General features: G+C 42.6%; 1 protein-coding gene across 1 annotated transcript in view; it reads right to left on the bottom strand.

Annotated features, from left to right (window-relative positions):
- Positions 1-248: 248 nt before the first annotated feature.
- Positions 249-18,580, bottom strand: part of LOC137319838 (probable G-protein coupled receptor 139) — a 41,987-nt gene continuing 23,655 nt past the window's right edge. The window contains exon 3 of the mRNA XM_067981756.1: positions 249-698. Coding sequence (XP_067837857.1) covers positions 249-698 — 450 coding nt within the window. The remainder of the gene's footprint in view (positions 699-18,580) is intronic.

The following is an 18,580-nucleotide window of genomic DNA, read 5'->3' on the forward strand; positions in this document are numbered from 1 at the left end:
CGGTGAATGGATTGGACAAATTAACAGACCACATTTGAAAGAAAAATTCTGCAGAATATGGATGAAGATGAAAAGGCTCCTTTATTGTCCACGCCTAGTTGCCTGGGAAGATGAAGGAGGACATCTTGTGGGTTGTATATACAGTAACCACAGTGCGTCATTTTGGGAGAATGGATGTTCAGAGGAACCGATGAAGTGAATAGCGTCCAAATAAGAATCTAATGTCAGGAAGTCTTCCTTTCTGTAAATTATTCAATTAACCTGACAATTACAATAAATGGATATTTCACCACATTCTTCAATTGCTCTCTGAATTTAGTCTGTGTCATTGCATAAATACAGGTGTTAGTGCAACAGCTCAGAAGCTGAAGTATGAATCCCATTTCTTTTACGAATGCAGGGAGATATAGAGAGGAATACCCCATCAAAAACATTCGCTGAGAAACTACAGACACCAGAAAAAGCGCCCATAACAGGATAAAATTCCCCGAGATAACAAACAGTAAAATGATGGATTTCCTTCGGTTCTCCATCTCTGGGTCACTGGGACTCTCCCTATTGCTGTGACCCCGGAGTCTCCTGCGGGCTCTGCTGGCCACTAAAATGTGTCTGACAGTTAAAGCATTGAGCAACAAAATCAGAACAAATGGGACACCCGGAGTTAGAAGATAATGAAGGAATTCAATGCCTGTCCACATCTGCGAGAATAGAGCACCGCTTGTCACACCACAGAACCAGGGGCTGTTGGATAAAATATAAGCACCGGTGTGGAAAAAGTACCAAAAAATATTCTTTAAACAGAACAGCACACTCACTGTTCCTAAAACCACAGCTGCCGTTTTCTCGGTGCAATATTTAGTTTTCAGCTTCTGGCAACAAATGGCCACAAATCGATCGAAGGTGAAAGTGACGGTGAACCAGACAGAACAGTCCGTGGCTGCATTAAGTAGGACCGCGTGAATATTACACACGGGAACGTGGTATAGAAAAGTGAATTGTGAACGATAAGTAATGGGGATCTGCCTCAATATCAGATCAGTGATAACGACCAATAGATCCGCCGCTGCCATGGCCACCTGGTAGCGAGTGACACATTTGGCGTGTCCGCACTTTCCACGAGACAGCACAATGATCGTCATTGCGTTAACTGCAATTCAGCGGAAGACAAGCAAATTATAGTAAACTATCAGAACAAAGGCGCCCGTGTCACAGAAATAATCATAGAATCATTGAATCAGAGAATCAATGAATCACAGTATCACAGACTAACAGAATCGTAAAATCAGACAATGACAGAATCAGGGAATTACAGTATTATAGAATCATAAAATCATAGAGTCTCAGGAACACTGAATCTTCGAATCATAGAATCCTGAAGCACAGAATGAGGCACTTCAGCCAATCGTGCTCCTGCCAGCTCTCTGAATGAACAATCCTGTAAGCCTACTCTCCAATTTCCCCATAATTCTGCATTTTTTCTTTTCAAGTATATTTCCAATTGACTATCGTACCTTAGTTAAATGTGATAAATTTATATTCTCTCACTGCTCCAGTAATATGTTTGTTAAATAGTGAAAACCAAGTCAATGTCCAGTGTAGTCTGATTCCATGAAGTCCATGCAGGACCATTTGACAGCGCTGATGAAATCAAAAGTAGCAACATTCTAAGGAAGCTCTTATTAGTTTGATGGGCGTGCTCAGAATTAGACTGTGATATTTGAGCAAGAGCAAACTTTCGATGGGAGAAACAGACCACATGGTCAAAGATATATCAATGTGAAACAGACAAGACAGATATTTCGAGAGTAAAAAGGAGCGACGAAGTCGTAAACACATCGCAACCACACCCAGAGGTAAGTACGGAATGTGGAACGGTTGCTATGCAAAGTGACAGTGGACATGAGGCAAGGACAGGAGAGGAAATTTTCAGGACTTTAAGTTGATCGTTTACAGTAACTTCAACCAGTAATGGAATAATTAGTAAAATCAGAACCTTCACATCCAGTGTGGGCAATGTGCAAATTGTAATTAATTTCAAAGACCGACTGTCCAGTTATGTTACAAATAACGTTTACAAGAACGATCAGTTATTTCAAACAGTCTGACAACAATAAAACATTAAAGATCTGAACACAGGAGCAGCGCTGGGCGTCTGGGTTTCATCTGTTGGTGATCATCAAATTGAACACGGAATGTGGGAAAATAAAACATTAATTTATTTTATGATTCATCGCAGTCCAGTAAGAATCGTGTGGATACATATCCACATAATAAACAGGAAAAAAATGAAATTAACTCAGTTGTATTGAGGATTAGCAGGAGATGGTAGAAAATCAGCCTGAGACTCGCTGATAGATCCTTTGAACCGTGTCAGACTGGCCTGGGACTAAATGGTTATTTCACAGCAAAGAATGGAGATAGATCCACTGTAATATAATAAAATGAAGGCTTGTATTTCTGTCCTCAGCATCCGGGGGCAGTGACACTGGTGCAATGAGGGAGATGGGGAGAAGTGAGGCAGCTGACGCGAACTGTATCATTCCTCCCACAACCTGAACCACATGGAGCTGAGAATTTGTGAACTGACACATGGTTCAGTGGAGACCAAAGACAGTAATCTGATGAAGGCAGGGAATCGTTCATGAAATTGCTGATTTCAGAACCTCAAAGAGTTTTTGAATCACGTGGAGCAAACAGCGGGAAATAAGGGCGGACGATTCATTCAGCTGAGAACAGTGAATGGGTGACTGTCCAATAATCGCAGCGAGAAATCTTGAGTATTGTACAAACACAGGAAGGGGAGCGCGATATTGAACCAAACACAGTAAGAGGAGTGCTGTTTTACACCAAACACATTAAGAGGAGCCCGGCATTATACCAAACACAGTAAGAGGAGTGCTGTTTTACACCAAACACATTAAGAGGAGCCCGGCATTATACCAAACACAGTAAGATGAGCGCGGTATTATACGAAACACAGTAAGAGGAGCCCGGAATGATACCAAACACATGAAGGGGAGCGCGGTATTACACCAATCACAGTTAGAGGATCGCGATATTTAACCAAACACAGAAAGAGGAGCTCGATATTATACCAATCACAGTAAGAGGAGCCCGGCATTATTGCAAACACAGTAAGAGGAGCGCGGTATTATACCAATCACAATAAGTGGAGCGCGGTGTTATATCAAACACATTAAGCGGAGCGCGGTATTATTCCAAACACAGCAAGAGGAGCCCGGCATTATCCCAATCACAGTAAGAGGAGCGAGTTATTATCGCACACACGCGGTATGATACCAAACACAGTCAGAGGAGCGGCGGTATTTAACCAATCAGAGGAAGAGGACCGCGGTATTACACCAATCACAGTGAGAGGAGCGCTGTATCATACCAATCACAGGAAGTGGAGCGCGGTATTATACCAAACACAGTTCGAGAAGCGCGGTATTACATCCAACACAGTAAGAGAGGCGTGGTATTTTCTCAAACACAGTAAGAGGAGCGCGGTATTATAACAAACACAGCAAGAGGAGCGCGATATTATAACAAACACAGCAAGAGGAGCGCGGTATTATATCAAACACAGTAAGAGGAGCGCGGTATTACATCCAACACAGTAATAGAGGCGTGGTATTTTCTCAAACACAGTAAGAGGAGCGCGGTATTATAACAAACACAGCAAGAGGAGCGCGGTATTATATCAAAAACAGTAAGAGGAGCGCGGTATTACATCCAACACAGTAATAGAGGCGTGGTATTTTCTCAAACACAGTAAGAGGAGCGCGGTATTATAACAAACACAGCAAGAGGAGCGCGGTATTATATCAAACACAGTAAGAGGAGCGCGGTATTACATCCAACACAGTAATAGAGGCGTGGTATTTTCTCAAACACAGTAAGAGGAGCGCGGTATTATAACAAACACAGCAAGAGGAGCGCGGTATTATATCAAACACAGTAAGAGGAGCGCGGTATTACATCCAACACAGGAAGAGAGGCGTGGTATTTTCTCAAACACAGTAAGAGGAGCGCGGTGTTATACCAATCAGAGTAAAAGGAGCGCGGTATTATACCAATCAGAGTAAAAGGAGCGCGGTATTATACCAATCAGAGTAAAAGGAGCGCGGTATTATACCAAACACAGTAAGAGGAGCGCGGTATTGTACCCAACACAGTAAGAGGTGCGCGGTATTATACCAAACACAGTATGAGGAGCGAGGTATTAGACCAATCACAGGAAGATGAGCGCGGTATTAAACCAATCAGAGGAAGAGGAGGCAGTTATCATAGCAAACAAAGTGGGAGAAGTGCACTGAATTTACCCGTTTCTCTGGATGTCATGATATACATTACATGAAAGGTAATACAGTTGTACATGGGTCACAGAATCAAAAACAGATTGTAGAGACTTACCAGGGACACCAACAGCAGCGAAGAGGTGTTATTAAATAACATCAACAGAAATACAATGAAACATGGTTTATAGAATTAATTGCTGGATCTGAAGCCTCACCAGGGTCACCAAATGCTGCGACGAGGGGACAGTAAATGACAAGAACAGCAATACAATTAAACGTGGCTTACAGAATTAATAACTGGGTATCTGGACTTACCAGGGACAGCAACAGCAGCGAGGACGGGATAGTAAATCTTTTGGAAATCGTAAAGTGTCCCGAGTATCAGATATTTTATGATCAGGAACGAATCCATTAGTTTAGTTTGTTGGTGGACTGATGATTCCAGTTGATGCTGGAGGCGATGCTCTCCTCACACTTTGAGCTGAGGTGGTGAATTAAACGCCTTTTTATTGTGGAGTAAACCTCTCCTTTGAGAATTCTATTCCACGGTGACTGATATTAAACAGATCATTGAACAAACAGATTAGAATTACCGCTGCTACACCAACCATGTTCGCAGGCACGGCAGAAAGTTATAATCTAACGCTACAATGACCAGAATATAATCTCAGTTACTTTGGAAACAATGGAAAATAAACGTGAAAGTCGTGGTCTTGCAGCGTGATACCAAATCACAGTAAGAATTACAGAACGGCAAAAGAGCAAGGTCCATCTCGATGCCCTTCTAACATCCTGATAAAATCATAATGGATTCGTGCAATCAATCTATCAATTAGTTTGCAACAGGCCCAGAAATGACACGGGGAAAACCCTAGTGGTGGAGAGATTTGGGAACTATTGGTCCAAAGTTTACTTTTCACCCTAAATGTGCTACACTGACCGCATGTGATGTCTCAAAGTATTCACATACTGTGCACCAAAATACTATTTTCTGAACGATATCTATTTAATTTGCATTTGAATGAATCAATACTGACTGCTTCCACCGTCTCCATATCGTGTCTGTTCCAGAGATGTACCACTCGCACACTGCAATCTAATTTCTGCAGATTCGTTTTGAATTTCCCACCCTTCAAGCGCAGGCCATGTCCTCTGGTACTATGGGTCTGGACAAGGTGAAATAGCTGATCATGGTCCACATTACCTGGTCCCTTTCGGATCTAAAAACTGAAATCATATCAGCTCTCAACCTTCTCTTTACCACTGAGAACATGTCCAATTTACTTAAGCGCTTCTCATAACCCAATCCCTCCATCCGCTCACTCGTTCCAGTTGCTCTCTTCTGTATCCAATCAATAGCTGGAGTGTCACTTTCCTACAGTGGTGATCAGTACTGTACACAGTATTCTAAGTGCGGTCGCAGCAATCATTTATGAAGTGACTGGTTGACCTCACTATATCAGCTCAATATTGACCATTTAATTCATCCCAACATATTTGCTCCATTCACTGTCAGCGTGCATTGTTGCGACTGCTGCAGATTATTGTCAATCCGACAGATCTCTTTCATTTTCCATGATTGTTATTTAGCGTGGAATCATAGAATCGCAGAATGATACGGCACAGAAGGAGGCAATTCGGCCTGTCGTGCCGATGCCGGCTCTTTGAAAGAGCTGCCCAATTCGTCCCACTCCTCAGCTCCTGCCGAATAGCCATGCAAATGTCTCCACTTCCAGTATTCATCCAATTCCCTTTTGAAAGTCATTATTGAATTTGCTTCCACCATTTTGGATCGTAACAAAAATTGCGTATTTATCTTCCTCATGATGCATCTTGTTCTTTTGCAGTTACCTTAAATCTGAGTGCTCTGCTTCCCAAACATTCTGTTACTGGAAACAATTTCTCATTATTCACTCTACCCAAACCCTTCATGATATTGAACACCTCTATCAACGGTCTGTTCAACCTTCCCTGCTCCAAGGAGAACGACCTCAGCTTCTCCACGTAACTGAAGTATTACATCCCTGGTATCTTTCTTGCAAATCTCCTCTCTACCCGCCCTGAGGCCTTGACATCCTTCCTAAAGTGTGTTGCCCAAAACATACCACAATACTCCAGCTGTGTCCTAAAGGCTGGTTTTATAAAGATTTAGCAAAACTTTCTTTCTTTCATACACTTTGCATCTATTCATAAATCCAAGGATCCTGCATGTCTGCTTAACAGACTTCTCAACTTGTCCTGCAAAGTCTTATGAGTTGACGCCATGTCACCTGTCTATCTATGTCCTCCTGAAGTCTGTTACGATCCTACTCACTGTTTACTACATTTCCGACTTTCTGAACATTTGAAATTATGCCCTGTGTACCCGAGTCCAGATCATAAGTATGCATCAGAAATTGCACTTGTCCCGACACCAGTTCCAGGGAAGCACCACGACACACGTCCCTGCAGTGGTAAAAACAAACAGCCACGAATCTGCTTTCTGTTCCTTTTCAAATTCGTATCAATGCAGAAATTGCTCCTTTTATCCCATGTACTTCAATTTCGCTTACAAGTCTATTGTGTGGTAATTTTCAAACCCTCATCAGCCGTCTCCTTTACTTCATCAAATAACTCAAGTTAGTCGAACACGATTTGTCTTTAGAAAATCCGTGCTGACTTTCACTTATTCACCCAAATTTTCCAGGTGCCAATGAATTTTGTCGTGAATTACTGTCGCTTTCAGTGTGCCCACCACCGACGTTAAACTAAATGCCCTGTTGTTGCCAGGTTTATCCTTCTCATGTATGTTGCACAGGGGCGTCACATTTCCAATTCTCCAGGCATCTGGCACCACTACCCTATCGAAGGAGGATTGGAAAACTGTGGTCAGAGCCTTCGCAATTTCCAACCTAACTTGTATCAGCAACCTAGGATTCATCCCATCCAGACCGGGTGACTTTTCTACATTGAGGACAGACAACCCTTTTAGTATCTCCTCTTTATATTTTATTATCCTATCCAATTTCTCTACTACCTCTTCCTTTACTGCTACATTGGCAGCATCCTCTTCTGCAGTGAAGACGGATGCGTTGTATTGATTCCGTCCGTATGCTTTCTGCCTCCACTGGAAGATCTTCACTTTGGTCTCTGATCGGTCCCAAACTCCTCCGATTTGAGTCCTGCCTCAGTCGATTTACACATTGGGGAAAACGTGTCCCACTTGGAACGGAAGTGTCTATTTAACTTGGAATGGCCATTTGGTCATATTTACTGCGAAATTTTGAAATGTTCTTTTGAAATTATTATTTTGTGTGTTTATTTCTCACTGAAGATTGCATTTTGTTCAGTTGCTAACAGCCCAAAATATCGAATTGACTCCCAGATATTATTCGTGTTTCCAATCACAACAATAAACTTTGCCTCAAACTGTGTAAGAGCAGGTTAATAAATGCAGTGCAGTGAATTCTGAGCAGTTTCGCGACCAGTGATCTCCAGAGGGAGCGGATTAAAGAAAATAAACTCGAGGAAACACTAAGCCCGACATTGAGCAAAACTCCTGCGAGCAGGGTTCGAACCTGCGGGGGGAAACTTCACTGAGATTTCGAGTTTAATATCTGAACCACTTCGCTATCGCAGTTAAATTGTAATTGAGTTACATTGTTTATAATCTCGGTAATTAATATTTCATCGGTTTAGTGAGATTCAATTTGCTGTAAATTCATAAAATCGGGAGGAATCGCAGCGATCATTACAATAATCTAAACCCCTCCGATATTTAACTGGAATTGCAGATGTTGAGAACAGTTTGGAATATTCTGCAGGGTCATGAACATAAACAGCTGGAATATTGTGTTCTGCTCCCACATGACACAGATCAGATTCAGCCGCTGCTTCCTGCCGGCCGGCGGATGAAACCTTGCATCTCTGGTTGCGCCGTATTCCCTTTGAATGTATCTGACGTGTGTCTCTCAGTCGTGTTTGCTCCCTTTAAATATATCCAGTGCAGGCTCCTGAATCATGTTGCAACACTTTCAATGTATCTAATGCACATTCCTCAATCATGTTCCCGTACTTTGAATTTAAGACCATAAAATGGCGCGAGCGGTGAGTCTGAAACAGGCAGAAAAATCAAAAAGTGATCTCACAACACAAGCAGGAGCGGCGGAGGTAATATACAGAGAAATATTTCAGGAATTGGTTCATGTATTTAGTGTTTAGATTTGTTATTCTTAGTATCTAATTGATTGTTTATCGTGATTAAAAGTCGTTAGTGCTTTGTTAGTGTTGGACTTTCAGTATTTTGTTTTAGCTTTTCAGTTAAATAGCCTTATAGCTGATAAGATAGTTTTAAATCACTGTTAGCTAACATGGCAGGACTGCTGGGGTCTGGAGCTGCACATCCTGTGCCATGTGGGAAATCCAGAACACTTTGCGTGTCCTGGAAAACCACGTGTGCAGGAAGTGTCGTCAACTGCTCGAGCTCGAGCTCAGAGTTTCTGAGCTTCAGGGCCGTTGGCGTCACTGGAGCGAATACGGGAATCTGAGATTTTCGTGGAAAGCACGATTCAGGATGTGGTGACCCCGCAGCTATGGGGAGTTTCAGGAGGAGAGGCTGTGTGTGATCACCAGGCAGTATAGGAGGAGCAGATAGGCAGTGCAGGAACCCCCTATGCGTGTGGTACTCACAAATCTGTATTCAGTGTTGCGTACCAGTGAGGGTGATGACAACTCAGCGGAATGCAGTCAGTGGTACATCCACGGCACCGTTCGAAACTCAGCTGCACAAGGGGGCAGAAGAAAGTGTAGAAACTCAATTGTTATCGGTGATTCAATAAGCAGTGGGATGAACAGGCGTTTCTGCAACAATCGACGTGATTTCCGCAACCTACGTTGCCTCCCTGGTGCCAGGGTAAAATATATCACTGAGAGGGTGCAGAACATTTTAAGGAGTGAAGGGAAACAGCCAGAATTCGTGGTCCATGTGGGAACCAATGACATATGAAATAAAAGTGTTGATGTCCTGCAGTCAAAATTTCTGGAGCTCAGGATCAAGTTAAAAAGCAGGAGCTCAAATGTAGAAAGCTCTGGATTAGTGCCACTTGCGAATGAATATAGGAATAGTAGGATAAGACTGGTTAATGCGTGACTGGAAAGTGGTGCAGGAGGGAAAACTTCAGATTCCTGGGACATTGGGACTGTTCTGAGATTTGAGGGATCTGTAACATCCGGACGGGTTGCACCGCAACAGAGCTGGGACCAATGTCCGTGCGTTGAGAGGCTTTGAAGCTATTTGTCAGGGGGACGGACACCAGTTGGCAAAACCGGAATTGACCAACGGTTGGCCTTCAAGGAGGAATCGTTTTGGGTACAACGCAGTCATATTTCCACATGGGCGAGGTGTCGGGGAGGGGGCGGAGGAAAGAGATCCAAAGCTGGAGCATCCTGAGTGAAATAATATATAAAGAGCAAAATGAAGCAGAAAAAGGTGGTTTTTGACAAATGTAAGGTTCATTATACAGCAGGCAACAAGGCTAAATGCAGAAAGTACAGAAAAGATCCAAAAAAAGGAATAAGAGAGGCAAAGGGAGAGCAGGAGAATAGATTATCAGCAAACATGAAATTTTTGCGATATATTAATGACTGAACTTGGGTGTACAATTTCAAAATTTGCAGATGACACAAAACTTGAAAGTGTAATCGCAGTGAGGAGGATTGTAACAGGCGTCAAGAGGACATAGACAGGCTGGTGGAATGAGCGGTCGCATGACAGCTGAAATATAACGCAGAGATGTGCGAGGTGATATATTTAAGCAGGAAGAATGAGGAGAGGCAATATACACTAAACGGTAAAATTATAAAGATGGTGCAGGAACAGAGAATCGTGGGGCTACACGTGCACAAATCTCTGAAGGTGGCAGGACAGGTTGTGAAAGTGGTGAATAAAGCATAGGTGATCCTGGGCATTATAAATGGAAGCAAAGAGTCCAAAAGTAAGGAAGTTATGTTGAACCTTGATAAAAAGCTGCTTCTGCCATATCTGGAATTTTATGTGCAATTCTGGGCACCGCAAATCAGTACCCAGAATTGGGTACCGCAAATCAGTACCCAGAATGCGGAAACGATTACCTAGAAATGTTCCAGGGGTGAAGGACTTCAGTTATGTGGATAGACTGGAGAAGCTGAGGTTGTTCCCCTGAGATCAGAGAAGTTTAAGAGGAGATTTGATAGAGGTATTCAAAATCATGAAGGGTTTAGATAACATAAATAAGGACAAACTGTTCCCATTGGTGAGCGGGATGGGAACAAAGGGATAAAGATTTAAGGTGATTGGCATATGAACCAAAGGCGACATGAGGAAAAACTTTTTTTTACACAGTGAGTAATTGTGGACTGGAATATGTTGCCTGAAAGGGTGGTGGAAGCAGATTCAATCATGGTTTTCAACAAGGAATTTGGTAAATAATTGAAGGGAAAACATTTGAAGGGTTGCAAGGAAAGGGCGGGGGAATCGGAGAAACTGGATTGCTCGTTTAATGAGTCGGCACGTGTTTGGTGGGCCGAATGGCATGCTTCTGTGCTGTAACCCTTCGATGACTCAATGATAATCAAAAAATGCTTCCTGGAATATCGAACATTGTCTATTTATAATCGCAGTGAATGGATTGGACAAACTAACAGACCACATTTGAAAGAAAAACTCTGCAAAATATGGTTGAAGATGAAATGGCTCCTTTATTGTCCACGCCTCGTTGCTTGGGGAAAGTGGACATTTTGTGGTTGCCTGCAGGGAATGCATCGATTTAAAAATTCTCATTCTAGTTTTCAAATCCCACAATGGCCTCTCCCCTCCCTCCCTATTTCTGTAACTTCCTGCAACCCTAAAACCCTCCGAGATCTCTGCACTGCTCCAATTCTTGCCACTTGCGCTCCCCGATTTTAAATACTCCAATTTTGGCGGCCGTGCCTTCAGCTGCCTCGGCTCTGAGATCTGGAATTCCCTCCCTCAACCTCTCTGCCTCTCTTTCCTCCTTTAAGACGCTACTTAAAACCTATCTCTTTGATCAAGCTTTTGGTCACCTGTCCGAATATCTCCTTATGTGGCTTGGTGTTAAATATTGCTTGATAACGATCCCGTGAAGCAACTTAGGACTTTAGTAACGTTGAATTCGCGATAAAAATACATATTTTTGTTGTTTTATCCATCACAGTTCATGCATCAAACCGTAATGTCACACTTCATATATCATACCGTGATGTCATATGCCACATATAATACAGTGATATCACAATTCATACATCATAGGGTGATGTCACACCTCTTACATCATATGGTGAGATCACACTTCATACATCATATGGTGATGTCACACTTCTTACATCATACACTGTGACAAGTAAGGGCATCTAAAGCTGGAGCTCGCTGGATGACTAAAGAGACAGAGATTAAAATGAAACAGAAAAAAAGTGGATTATAACGAATGTAAGTTTCATAATACAGTAGAGAACCAGGCTGAATACAGAAAGTACACATGAGGTGTAAAAAATGGCACAGGAGAGGCAAAGAGAGAGTATGAGAACAGATTTGCGACTAAAATAAAAGTCCTTTATAAACATATAATTAGTGAAAGATTAGTCCCAGGAGTTTTGGACCGATCAGAGACCAAAGTGAAGATCTTCCAGTGGAGGCAGAAAGCATACGTACTAAACGAATACAACGCATCCGTCTTCACGACAGAAGGGGATGCTGCCAATGTAGCGGTAAAGGAAGAGGTAGTAGAGAAATTGGATAGGATAATAAAAGATAAAGAGGAGATACTAAAGGGATTGTCAGTCCTCGAAGCAGAAAAGTCACCCGCTCTGGATCGGATGAATCCTAGGTTGCTGATACAAGTTAGGTTGGAAATTGCGAAGGCTCTGACCACAATCTTCCAATCCTCCTTAGATCGGGTAGTGGTGCCAGATGCTTGGAGAATTGGAAATGTGACGCCCCTGTTCAAAATACAGGAGAAGGATAAACCCGGCAACTACAGGGCATTTAGTTTAACGTCGGTGGTGGGCACACTTAAAGGGACATTAATTCACGACAAAATTCATTGGCACCTGGAAAATTTGGGTGAATAAGTGAAAGTCAGCACGGATTTTCTCAAGACAAATCGTGTTCGACTAACTTGAGTTATTTGATGAAGTAAAGGAGACGGCTGATGAGGGTAGTGTGGTTCATGTTGTATGTATGGAATTTCGAAGGCGTTTGAAAATTACCACATCATCGACTTGTTCGCGAAAATGAAGCCAATGGGATGAAAGGAGCAGTTTCTGCATTGATACGAATTTGAAAAGGAACAGAAAGCAGAGAGTGTCAGTGGCCGGTTGTTTATAATACTGCAGGGAAGTGTGCAGTATTGCTTCCCTGGAGCCGGTGTAGGGACGACTGCACTTTTCATACATATTAATGATCCGGACTCAGGTACACAGGGCATAATTTCACATTTTCAGAATAAACGAAACTCGGAAATGTAGTAAACAGTCAGGAGGAGAGTAACAGAATTCAGAAGGACATGGATGGACAGGTGAAATGGTGTAACTACATTAGACTTTGCAGGATAAGTTGAGAGGTCTGTTAAGAAGACATGCAGGATCCTTGGATTTATAAATAGATGCATATAGTATGAAAGCCAGGAAATGTTGCTAAACCTTTATAAAACCAGTCTTTAGGACCTACTGGAGTATTGTGATACATTCTGGGCAACACACATTAGGAAGTATGTCAAGGCCTTCGAGAGCGTAGATGAAGTAAAGGAGATGAGGGTTTGAAATGAAACACACAATAGACTTGTTAGCGAAATTGAAGCACATGGGATTAAAGGAGCAATTTCTGCATTGATACGAATTTGAAAATGAACAGAAAGCAGATTAGTGGCCGGTTGATTTTAATACTGCAGGGAAGTGTGCAGTGGTGCTTCCCTGGAACTGATGTAGGGACAAGTGCAATTTCTGATGCATGTTAATCATCTGGACTCGGGTGCACAGGGCAGAATTCCAAATGTTCAGAAAGTCGGAAATGTAGTAAACAGTGAGGAGGATAGCAACAGTCTTCAGCAGGACAGAGATAGACAGGTGACATGATGTAAACTCATAAGTCTTTGCAGGACAAGTTGAGAAGTCTGTTAAGGAGACATGCAGGATCCTTGGATTTATGAATAGATGCAAAGAGCATAAAAGAAAGAAAGTTTTGCTGAACCTTTTTAAAACTAGCCTTTAGGACCCAGCTGGAGTATTGTTGTAAATTCTGGGCAACACACTTAAGGAAGGATGTCAAAGCCTCAGAGTGAGTAGAGAGGAGATTTGCAAGAATGATACCAGGGATGTAATACTTCAGTTAAGTGGAGAAACTGGAGAAGCTGAGGTCGTTCTCCTTGGAGCAGGGAAGGTTAAACAGACCGTTGATAGAGGTGTTCAATATCATGAAGGGTTTTGATAGAGTGAATAATGAGAATCTGTTTCCAGTAACAGAATGGTTGGGAAGTAGAGCACTCAGATTTAAGGGAACTGCAAAAGAACAAGATGCATCATGAGGAAGATAAATACGCAATTTTTGTTACGATCCAAAATGGTGGAGCAAATTCAATAATAACTGTCAAAAGGGAATTGGATGAATACTGGAAGTGGACAAATTTGCATGACTATTGGGCAGGAGCAGAGGAGTTGGACGAATTGGATAGCTCTTTCAAAGAGCCGGCATAGGCACGACCGGCCGAATTGCTTCCTTCTGTGCCGTGTCATTCTGCGATTCTATGATTCCACGCTAAATAACAATCATGGAAAATGAAGATGTGTCGGATTGACAATAATTTGCAGCAGTTGCAAAAATGCACGCTGACGGTGAATGGAGCAAATATGTTGGGATGAATTAAATGGTCAATATTGAGCTGATATAGTGAGGTCACTCAGTCACTTCATAAGTTATTGCTGCGACCGCACGTAGAATATTGTGTACAGTACTGGTCACCCCTGTAGGAAAGTGATACTCCAGCTATTGATTGGATGCAGAAGAGAGCAACTGGAACGAGTGAGCGGATGGAGGGATTGGGTTATGAGAAGCGCAGAATTAAATTGGACATGTTCTCAGTGGGAAAGAGAAGGTTGAGAGGTAATATGATTTCAGTTTTGCGATCCTAAATGGACCAGATAATGTGGACCATGATCAGCTATTTCACCTTGTCCAGACCCATTGTACGAGAGGACATGGCCTGCGCTGGAAGGGTGGGAAATTCAAAACCACCCTTCCATTTTATTGCAGTTTGCGAGTGGTATATGTATGGAACAGACACAATATGGAGACGGTGGAAGCAGTCAGTATTGATTCATTCAAATGCAAATTAAATAGATATCGTTCAGAAAATAGTATTTTGGTGTACAGTATGTGAATACTTTCAGACATCACATGCGGTCAGTGCAGCACATTTCGGGTGAAAAGGTAACTTTGGACCTATAGTTCCCAAATCTCTCCACGACTAGGGTTTTCCCCGTGTCATTTCTGGGTCTGTTGTGAACTAATTGATCGAGATTGATTGCACGAATCCATTCTTATTGTATCAGCATGTTAGAATGGCATCTCGATGGACCTTGCTCTTTTTTCGTTCTGTAATCCTCAATGTGATTTGGCATCACGCGGCAAGACCACGACTTTCACATTTATTTTTAATTGTTTCTAAAGTTACTGAGATTATATTCTGGTCATTGTATCGTTAGATTATACCTTTCTGCCGTGCCTGCGAACATTGTTGGTGTCGCAGCGGTAATTGTAACCTGTTTGTTCAATGATCTGATTAATATCAGTCACCATGGAATACAATTCTCCCAGGAGAGGTTTACTCCACCATAAAAACAGCGTTTAATTCACCACCTCAGCTCAAAGTGTGAGGAGAGCATCGCCTCCAGCGTCAACTGGAATCCTCAGTCCATCAACAAACTAAACTAATGGATTCGTTCCAGATAATAAAATATCTGATACTCTGGACACTTTAAGATTTCCAATAGATTTACTATCCCGTCCTCGCTGTTGTTGCTGTCCCTGCTAAGTTCCGATACCCAGTTATTAACTCTGTAAACCACGTTTAATTGTATTGCTGTTCTTGTCATTTACTGTCCTCTCGTCGCAGCATTTGGAGTTCCTGGTAAGGCTTCATATCCAGCAATTAATTCTATAAACCATGTTTCATTGTATTTCTGTTCGTGTTATTTAATAACTCCTCCTCGCTGCTGTTGGTGTCCCTGGTAAGTCTCGATAATCTGTCATTGATTCTGTGACCCATGTACAACTGTATTACTCGTCATGTAATGTATATCATGACATCCAGAGAAACGGGTAAATTCAGTGCACTTCTCCCACTGTGTTTGCTATGATAACTGCGTTCCTCTTACTGTGTTTGCGATAATACCGAGCTCCTCTTACTGTGTTTGGTAAAATACCGCGCTCCTCTTACTGTGTTTGATATAATGCCGCTCTCCTCTTACTGTGTTTGGTAAAATACCGCTCTCCTCTTACTGTGTTTGGTATAATACCGCTCTCCTCTTACTGTGTTTGGTAAAATACCGCGCTCCTCTTACTGTGTTTGGTAAAATACCGCGCTCCTCTTACTGTGTTTGATATAATACCGCGCTCCTCTTACTGTGTTTGGTATAACACCGCGCACCACGAACTGTGATTGGTGTTATACCGCGGTCCTCTTCCTCTGATTGGTTTAATACCGCGCTCCTCTTACTGTGTTTGGTGAAATACCGCGCTCCTCTTTCTCTGATTGGTATACGACCGCACAACTCTTACTGTGATTGGTATAATATTGCGCTCCTCTCACTGTGATTCTGAAAATACCGCGATCCTTTTACTGTGATTGGTATAATACCGCGCTCCACTTGCTGTGTTTAGGGCAATACCTCGCTCCTCTTCCTGTGTTTGGTATCAAACCGCGGTCCTCATATCGTGTTTGGTATAATAACGCGCTCCTCTTACTGTTGTTGATATTATACAGCGCTCCTCTTACTGTATTTGGTAAAATACCGCGCTCCCCTTACTGTGTTTGCGAGAATACCGCGATCCTTTTACTGTGATTGGTATAATACAGCGATCCTCTTACTGTGTTTGATATAATACCGCGCTCCTCTTACTGTGTTTGGTATGATACCGCGCTCCTCTTACTGTGTTTGATATAATACCGCGCTCCTCTTACTGTGATTGGTATAATACCGCGCTCCTCTTATTGTGTTTGATATAATACCGCGCTCCTCTTACTGTGTTTGATATAATACCGCGCTCCTCTTACTGTGATTGGTATAATACCGCGCTCCTCTTATTGTGTTTGATATAATACCGCGCTCCTCTTACTGTGTTTCTTATAATATAGCGCTCCTCTTACTGTGTTTAGTATAATGCCGGGCTCCTCTTATTGTGTTTGGTATAGTACTGCGCTCCTCTTGATGTGTTTGATATGATACCGCGCTCCTCTTACTGTGATTGGTACAATACCGCGCTGCTCTTGCTGTGATTGGTGTAATACCGCGCTCCTCTTACTGTGTTTAGTTTAATATCGCGATCCTCTAACTGTGATTGATATAATACCGCGCTCACCTTCCTGTGTTTGGTATAATTCCAAGGCTCCTCTTATTGTGTCTCGTATAATACCGCGCTCATCCTACTGTGTTTGGGATAATGCCGGGCTCCTCTTACTGTGTTTGGTGTAAAACCGCACTCCTCTTTCTGTGTTTAGTTTAATATCGCGATCCTCTAACTGTGATTGGTATAAAACCGCGCTCCCCTTCCTGTGTTCGGTCCAATACTCGAGATTCCTCGCTGCGATTATTGGACAGTCTCCCATTCACTGTTTTCAGCTGAATGAATAGTCCGCCCTTATTTCCCGCTGTTTGCTCCACATGATTCAAAAACTCATTGACGTTCTAAAATCAGCAATTTCATGAACGATCCCCTGCCTTCATCCGATTACTGTCTTTGGTCTCCACTGAACCCTGTGTGAGTTCAAAAATTCTCAGCATGAGTTTGCCAGGGACCTTTAACTCCAGCTCCATGTCGTTCAGGTTGTGGGAGGAATGATTCAGTTCCCGTCAGCTGCCTCACTTCTCCCCATCTCCCTCACTCCACCAGTGTCACTGCCACCGGATGCTGAGGACAGGAATACAAGTGCAACATGCATCAGAGTCAATTGTTCATTTTATTATATTGCAGTGGATCTATCTCCAATCATTGCTGTGAAATAAACATTGAGTTCCAGGCCAGTCTGACACGGTTCATCGGATCTATCAACGAGTCCCACGCTGAGTTTCTCCCAGCCCCTGCTATTCCGCAATACAAATGAGTTAATTTCATTTTTTCCTGTTTATTATGTGGATATGTAACCAGACGATTCTTACTGAACTGCGATGAATCATAAAATAATTTCATGTTTTATTTTCCCGCATGACCTGATCCATTTGATGCTCTCCAACAGGTGAAACCCAGAAGCCCAGCGCTGCTCCTGTGTTCAGATCTTTAATGTTTTAATGTTGTCAGACTGTTTGAGAGTTCGGTTAGTGTGGGAGTTGAAGGGTTAATCTCTTTAAATCTAGTGCATATTGCTTCAACTGTTTAAGGTCAATTTAAAAGTTTAAATTTCTAAGTTTCTGTCAGGCTTCAGCAGAGAGCTGCTGTAGCAAGTTAATTGGTTAGCAAGATTCAATTGGTCCCTGAAGGTGGGGCAGGCCTGACTCATCTGAGTCTCAACTGCAGAAATACAGGGGCCTGTCAGTGCGGACAGCACGGTGTGAGGACAACACAGTGTGCTGAGAGTTCGGTAAGTGTGGGAGTTTGGTGAAGTGGGGGAAGGAGGTGCTGCTTTGCCTTGCTTTTCCAAACTTTTCCTGCAGAGCGGTAGTGGACCTGAGAGTAGAAGACTGAGATTGTGGAATAAAAGCAGCAGCAGACCTGCACCAAGAGACAAATACTGTGCGACATCACAGGGACTCAACTCCTTGACCTGAGATAAATAAGAAGCAAAAAGTAATCCAAGTGGGACGTCACCAAGGAAGAGGTAAGTGATTGGCTGGTGAGTATTTTCCTGCTGAATTTGTCTAAGGTTAGAGTTTGTGGATTCTCTGGTCTCCGTTGTGTAGTGGGGGACTGCTGTTCAGCAAGGGCCCTTGAGCATACCTTTTTAATTGAAGTGAAATTGGTGGGATTCATTTAATTTGAATTAATTAGTTAAAGGGTAAGTCATGTCAGGACAGCCCAGCCCCGTGTTATGCTCTTC

The sequence above is a fragment of the Heptranchias perlo genome, unplaced genomic scaffold (genome assembly GCF_035084215.1).
Source record: "Heptranchias perlo isolate sHepPer1 unplaced genomic scaffold, sHepPer1.hap1 HAP1_SCAFFOLD_90, whole genome shotgun sequence".
Classification (NCBI taxonomy): Eukaryota; Metazoa; Chordata; class Chondrichthyes; order Hexanchiformes; family Hexanchidae; genus Heptranchias; species Heptranchias perlo.